General features: G+C 46.9%; 1 protein-coding gene across 1 annotated transcript; it reads right to left on the bottom strand.

The window, feature by feature from the left end:
• Positions 1-690: 690 nt before the first annotated feature.
• Positions 691-6,013, bottom strand: LOC149275492 (WASH complex subunit 1-like). The gene is made up of 10 exons (XM_089504699.1): positions 5,874-6,013; positions 4,961-5,072; positions 4,651-4,797; positions 4,266-4,402; positions 3,797-3,932; positions 3,437-3,644; positions 3,060-3,212; positions 2,738-2,896; positions 1,956-2,024; positions 691-836 (listed from the first exon to the last, which is right to left on the bottom strand). Exons 1-10 carry the CDS (start codon positions 6,011-6,013, stop codon positions 691-693), a joined length of 1,407 nt encoding a protein of 468 aa, XP_089360825.1.
• Between the last annotated feature and the right edge of the window lie 1,237 nt (positions 6,014-7,250).

The raw sequence follows: 7,250 nt of genomic DNA, 5'->3' as shown, positions 1-7,250 counted from the left end.
ACTGGACAAGCATCTGATAATTATATATAAATTATATACTTCTATACTTACATTTTAAGGACGGATCCTTATCAGGTGCTCAGCGCTTCAAAGGCTTGGATTGTTTTTTTATGAGTTTACTCAAAATTGGTAACAAGTATTAAAACCAGGTTTCAGGGCATTAGAGGATTCCATATTTAACCCTTTCCATGAAAGCGGGTGGAAAATACACGGTTCTGCCTTAGCTGAGAAAAGGGCTCCAATCTCTCGATGTCATTCTTTGTTATTAAATAGCGCCGTCCCTTCCAGCAGTTATCCTTCTGGAACGACAGAGCCGTAGATTAGGTGATCAATACGGCAGAGCCAGAGCGCAGCGAGAAAACGACGGACTGATTGACAGGCGCGTTACAGCCACAAGCTCTAAAAAATACCAAGAAAGAGAAAATTCATTTTTTCTTCCTCGTAAATTTAATTGGAAAAGAAGACGGTAACAGAACAAGATCAGCGGCTGCAGGGAAGATACCGATGCTGTTGTAGTTACAGGATCCACGTAGGACCCCCGCGGACTTCTGTCCGTCTTACGCGATCATACAGTCTCACATTGCGGGGTCTGACAGTATGTTGGACAGACAGACAGACCACTCGCCATCATCCCAAGAAGATTAATTAGGGAGAGGATGGAAAGACAGAGCCGGGGAAAACAGGCTGACGCTACGAGTCCCACTCATCCTCATCACCATCCCCAGAAGGCGGCTGGGGGGCTGGCAGCGGTGGGATTGTATCAGATATACGGGCAAACGCTCCCGTGGGAGCATCAGCAGTCCCATCACCGGGAACCGGACCCTTTCCAGAGATTCCTAAAAATAAAAAAAAAAGTTAATAAATAAAAATAGCTTTAGTACAAGCAGTCCTTACATTTTCATATTCCCTTCTAATTTTAGATCAAACACGTCAAGTAACAAAAAACTATTTACTTTAGACAAAGCATATATGGCAGCCACATAAAAAAAAATGGCTAATCTTTCCACCTATTCACCGTAGATTGCTCATTTTTGTAGCCGTTTAAATATCTGATTATCACTAGTACAGAATCCCCCCCCAAAAAAAGGGAAAATGAGGCAGAAGTGTGCCCTACGCGCGTTTTTATGTAACGGGGGTCACTTGCTATGTTAGTCACAGAGTCAACACCTTTTTTTCCTGGGCAATCAAATGACCTCTCTCGATGGCCTCCGTTGTTATTAAACCTCGAGTGGAAATCGTTCAGTCTTATAGCCCCCCGTCTGTCACTTCTAAGCTCTAGGAGAGGTGATGGCGGACCTCCCCGAGTCTTACATTATCTCCCTGCGTCCCTTTCGCCTCTCGGGAGACGTTCGAGGAGAGAAGACGTGAATCTCCGCCGGCTGACAGGGCAACGCGATGAATCGTGGCAGCTTGTCACAACGTCTATCCTTCAGCAGCTCATCATCCCGAGAGGTGAAAGCGAGGGCTCGGCGTACCAGTATATCACCTAAACGGAGACACCGACGGGCTGCCGTGTAACGATTCGGTCTACAAGCCGCATGATTCAGAGATACGGGCAGGGGGCTTAAAATTAAACGGTGCGGAGTGATTTTCCTACCAATGGATACCATATGGAAATGTTATCTACAAGCTGCCTCATACAGATCAGAGCCCGAAGAGACCAAAAGAATCTCCATGGGCTCCATTTTTGGCTCATCAGACATTGTTTCGAGTAAAGACGTAAAATAGGAAGCCACGTAAGCGCCGTCAACCCAACCAGGCGAAGAGTTTTCTTTAAAACATGGAAGCCTACGGCCATGAGAACCTGGAGGACTCTGATATAAACCAGCAAGCGCGTGGGTCATATAACAGATGAAATTGCTCTTCTTGATGGCTTAAGGGCCAGGTTCCCTTTCTTTTCTGATTCCGCTGCAACCAAGAAATGAAATGGGGGGGGGGGGGGCAACTTTACGCACCTTTTCTTCTCATCGCCAACTTGTTAAAGAGATCTGACATCATGTCGCCTCCTCCGCCCGTCGCAGTCACTGCAAGGCATACAAATTTATTAACAAATTTACAAACCAAACTAAGACAAAACCTTGTGAATTGATTAAAAGTTACAATGTTTACATTCTAAAAATTGGAAATTCGAATTCTCCCGTACAATTGGATTAAGAGCTGGACTTTAGATAGTAGATTGGTCTGTTTCAATTACGACAACTCACCCAGATTGTGTATTCAGCCAAAAGCGACTGTTTCCAACTTATTTCTGAATAGCCAAATTCCTTGGAACGTGGCCCAGTTTACACTCGTATTTGCTTTAGTGAATAATAAGGCCAGCTTGGTCAAGGTGGCCGGAGCAACTCAAGTCAATGCGTATAGGGTTACAGGTTTTATATTTAAAAAGAATGCAAGCCGTTCTACTCGATTCTAATCATTTAAAGCTGCAAGTTGGTTTTCTAAGAACAGGGATCAGAAATTCCTTACGAAAAAAAAAAACCACAGGCTCTGAAAAGGTTAATTCCAATTCTGAAACGTAACCACTTGCCTTACTTGCCATTGCGTCACAGCCGGTAAGCAAAGCATGGCTCCATGCGCGTCTGCCAGCCTCGGAAACATTATCAGCGACAGGCAGACCAAAGCCGGGTCCCAGCAGAGTGCGAGCCAGGTCTCTGCTTAATGCCCCGCTCTGCTTAATGCCCCGCGTACTTCAGACTGTTTAGCCTACGGATGAGAACCCCGCATTCATTAAAAGCACCTTGTTCCTGCTCTTTCATTTTCTTCTTCTCCAATTTCTTCTCTTTCACGCTGCGCAGGTTGGCTTTTCCGATGCCTCCGGCCTGGCGGATGGACTCCAGCAGGGACGCTCGTCCGTTAGAGGGATCAACTACCTCTTTAGGGGCGCCTCGGACAGCACCTGGAAGAATTAGGGGGGGGGCATTTCATCCTGTAACATGGAGCTGATCCTAGGTGGAGAATTGCATGGCGGACGTCACAGAAGGGGGACGGGGATATGGGGGGGGGGTTCGATGCGGCATCAATTTCGAGGGGAACGGAAAAGGTTTTGTTTTTGTTTTTACCTGGGTCGCCAGCTTCATTTCCAGCTCCACCTGCCGCAGGGGTAAATGGAGGAGGAGGAGGTGGTGCTGGTGGGGTAAAAGACGCTGGTGCAGGGGGTGGTGGAGGTGGCGGCGGGGGAGGTGGAGGCGGCATGAGGCGTCCATCTTGAGTATCTAAAAATGAGAAACGTTGCAATTTAATGACAAATTGACAATTTTAGGCATATTGTCTTTATCCTAAAACAAAGACCTTGAATATTCCCCTCTCACCACCTACATCTTCACGCCGGATGGGTTGATAATATTTGCCGTGTTTACGTAATCTCACCAAGGCGATTCGGGAATAGTAACTGCTTGCGATAGGGTGGTGAAGAATCGCTTTACAGAGAACAATATACCTGGCTTCAAAGGTTCAATCACTTCTTCGGTGTTAAAGGTTGGCAGCTCAGGAATAGGACAACCAGGGGCAGAAGGAGCAATCCCCGGGCCAAGATCGGCACTGTACATGAGGTCATCGGCTACCCCCGGCAGATCTGGCAAGTAGTAGGGGACATCAATCTCAGGAACTTGCCCCAAGTCCGGTACATAGAAGTAATTCTCAGCCGTCTGTGGAACAGAAGCGATTTCAAGTCAAGGGTAACCGACCTCATTCACGTTAAGCTCGGGCAGTAGGAAAGCGCACATCGATGATGAACCAGCAGGATAGAATGGATTTAAAAGGTAGAGTAGCCTTCCCTCTTCTTCAGATGTCCCTTTACCTGCCGTTCCAGTTGCTCCCTCTTGGTGATTGACAGGGGCGCGTCGAAGAGCTTCTCTTCATCGTCTCCTTCTAATGGAGCGTTGGTCCGACTGACGACGCCAGCCAGCGGGTCCAGAAACACATACTTCCTATAGCTGCAGAAAAGGGGAAGACAATGAAACCTCAGAAGAACGCTTCATTCATCGACTTCCGATTACCCATATCTCACTATCCTTGTTGCCTCCAACCTTCATGGACCATACCAAGTCTCAGTGCCCAGGGGAGAATTGTCTTTTGGTTCATTGCTACCAAATACAATGGTTAGAACCTGAACATGACGCTAGACTTCCAGTAGCCGTTCCAATGGCTCTCCTGACTCTAAAGGATTATATGTCATAATGTCCATTCTAATCAAACACGGGTGTTTATATCTAGGAAGCCTTCTCGAAAACGTCACCCCTGCTCTTCCATCTGGTTGGCTTACTCACAGGTTCTCATTTGTGTTGAAGAGCAGTAGAGAGCTGACCGAGTTGATGTTCCGAGGTAGGCTTCCCAAACCTTCTCCCGCACTTTCCTCTTCTTTCCCTTTGGCGCTAACGCATACCGGGAAATACTTCAGCTTCTCCTGAGAAGGCATTAAACGAGTTACAAAAATTACAAAGAAAGCTACATGCTCTACAAATGCAGCCTGACCCAAATCATTATATTCCAAGGAAAGCCTTTCTAGCTTTTATTCTAATCACGTTTCAATGCAATTCTCGATACAAAACCTTGTTTGATGCCCTTCAAGGGCTGAAGTTACCGCACTTCATGTGTTTGTTAAGAAATCACCCACTCATATTTATCAGGCACAGAAAGATCCGGGTCACCCACCAGCATCGCCTGTTCATCCAGGGGCCGGTGTTTGCTCAGAATTTTGCGACGTGGTCTCTTCTCCGTCCGTAAGTCCTCAGCACCGGCGAATATGGAGTGGAACTCCTGCAGTCGCTCCGGAGCCGGGTACTTGGCGCTGGAAAAAACCTAGCGAGACAAGTTCATTGGGTACAGGAGGAAAGAGCGAGGGAGGAGGAAAAAGGAGATAAAGAAAAGCAGGGTGGAAACGATCACAACACGAAAGATGAGGATTGAGGAGACTAAGAGCTGAATAGGGCTGGGCGTGAAACGTATCACTGAGAGGCATCACCTTGATGGCTTTCTTGCTGCCTTTAAGCCTCTCGATCTTGGCCTGGGCCACACTGACCCGTTCATTTATCGCCTGCAGCTCCCGTCTGTTGGTCTCCACGCGCTGTACAATCCTAAGGAAAAGCGCAAACTTCTTATAAGACACAAAGCAACTTCTTATAAGACACAGAGCAAACACACAGCTGTTAAAGAACACATCACACACAAACACATTGAAATACACACAGTCAGAACCGCATGTCTTTAGTACACCGCATCTTCTTGCCCGTAATGACCCATCACAACTACCATCGTACCCCTCCTTGCCAAGCCAAATATTTCATGGGTACAACTGCCTTTAACGAGACCCAGAGTACCAGGCGCATTGTCCCATGCAAGGCTAGCCCAGTCCAGAAGCTAGGTGGCCACGGCTGCTGTATTTTACTAATGCTGTCTACATTTTGTAAGTCTTTATCGCTGTATCCAGTGTTGACACGTAGACACGTTAAGCCGCTTTACACACGCAGGGCCACAGTCACATATTAAACCGTTCCCCCAGCAGCCTGCCTGGAGTCACGTTCAATCTCCTGCTGCTCTCGTGCTCTCTCTCTCTCTCTCTCGAGGGCTTACTGTGTTAATTAAGATCATTAACAATCCAGGAAGGAAGGTTATTTATTAAAAAAAATATATATATATATATGAAGTTGTCTCAAGTGCACAAAATAAACTCCCTTTGGAAAAGCTCTTATGAGCGGGAGCATCCGATGCACAGAGATGTCTGCTGGACACAGACGCGCCGCGGGGAAAGCAAACGCCACACTAATCACGGACTAAAGAACAGGCTTCACATATAGACTTTGGGTGGTCGGGGGTAATAGCAGGTACCTACAGAAATACAGAACAGCCCCCCCCCTCTGCTCACAAAACATGGCTACCTGCTGAATATGTCGTTGGCCACACTTTGCAGATGCTGCAGCGTGTCTGTGATCTGTAGGATGGTCTCCTCTCGCCGCAGGTCCGGCTGGATAAGGGGGACCGAGTAGGGATGACTCTCCATTGATGGGCTTTGAGGCATTGTGACCGCGCCGCCAACAGGGGGTGGACGGAATCCAGGTCACCGCACTTCTAACACCTGTTGGAAAGGGGTACCGTTAGAAAGATCTGGAAATGAGATTACCGAGAGCGTGCGATGTTCCGCTGACTTCACCTCTACCCTATATATAGGAGCAATCACCATACCAAGGAAATTAAACGTAATTAGAAGCAGGTAATCAGAGCCGGCGCCAGAACACTTAACGAGGAGAACGGATGATTAGGAGGAGGGGGAGAACGTGACAAGAAACAAAAATGAAAAAAGGGGGGGGGGGGCGCTGGCGGCTTCCCTACAACCCAACCGAACAGGGGAGGCTGATTACGGAAGCGCTGGTATAATATAAGGTTTGCGCAGGGACCAGTATGGACCAGTATTACATATTTATATCCGTTTACGGACCAGAAAAGAGGATCGTAAATACAGACTGATGATCTCATTGAAGCCAAGATCAAGGTTAAAAAAAATTTGGTCTCCGGACATATACGGCTCAGCCAACCGATAGGTAAAAACGCCCCAATTTCTATTCAAGCATTTCTACCATATCACGATTATTGTCTGTATCGTTTAGACATGCGCAGACCCCCTTCTCTGTTAGAAGTATCTTTTGGGCAGCATCCACATATTGTATAAAAGTGCCTCGCTATGTGTTCTTAATAAGCGCGTAAGTACGGTATATAGAAGCCTTAGGGTATTATAATAAGGGCTCCCATATACCGTACTTATTAGAAATGCATATTATACAATATGTGGGTGCTGGCCAAAAGACACCTCTAACAGAGCAGGGGGTCTGCGCATGTCTAAACAATACAGACAGTATATATGCGGTGAGAATCAGCCACCTAGACGTGTGGATGGAGTAGAAGAAAGGGTTAACACATTCTGGGGAACACCTGAATCATATATGATCTCCTGGCCACTAGACCTGTCATTTAACCCATATATTTCTATAGTGCTGTGCACATTGCGTGCTTTTATGGACTGACAGGCTCTTTAAAGAACATGCCAGGCGTCTACAGCTTTTTCCCCACACAATGTGCAACTCACTTATCTGGCAAGCAAGGAGTTAATATGATAACACTGTAAGAACATGCATGTAAACATGTTACAGGACATGCTATTCATGTCCAATACAGACCACATATCTGCAGTGACAGCAGCCCTCCCTTCTCGGTAGATCCGATGCGGCGCATCCACTCACCTCCTCACTGCGCCATGACAT

The sequence above is a fragment of the Sceloporus occidentalis genome, unplaced genomic scaffold (assembly GCF_023333645.1).
Source record: "Sceloporus occidentalis isolate IW3139 unplaced genomic scaffold, rSceOcc1.0.p SCAF_284, whole genome shotgun sequence".
Classification (NCBI taxonomy): domain Eukaryota; kingdom Metazoa; phylum Chordata; class Lepidosauria; order Squamata; family Phrynosomatidae; genus Sceloporus; species Sceloporus occidentalis.
Note: the sequence above shows the minus strand (reverse complement) of the source record. Positions and strands in the feature narration are given on the sequence as shown.

What these genes read in the sequence shown, in the direction of transcription:
- LOC149275492 (XM_089504699.1), bottom strand. Translation starts at nt 6,013, where the DNA reads ATGCCTCAAAGCCCATCAATGGAGAGTCATCCCTACTCGGTCCCCCTT. An exon ending in GCCAACGACATATTCAGCAG is followed by an intron (nt 5,073 to 5,873) that starts GTAGCCATGTTT and finishes GCTTTTCCTTAG; the next exon opens with GATTGTACAGCGCGTGGAGA. An exon ending in GCAGCAAGAAAGCCATCAAG is followed by an intron (nt 4,798 to 4,960) that starts GTGATGCCTCTC and finishes TTGTCTCGCTAG; the next exon opens with GTTTTTTCCAGCGCCAAGTA.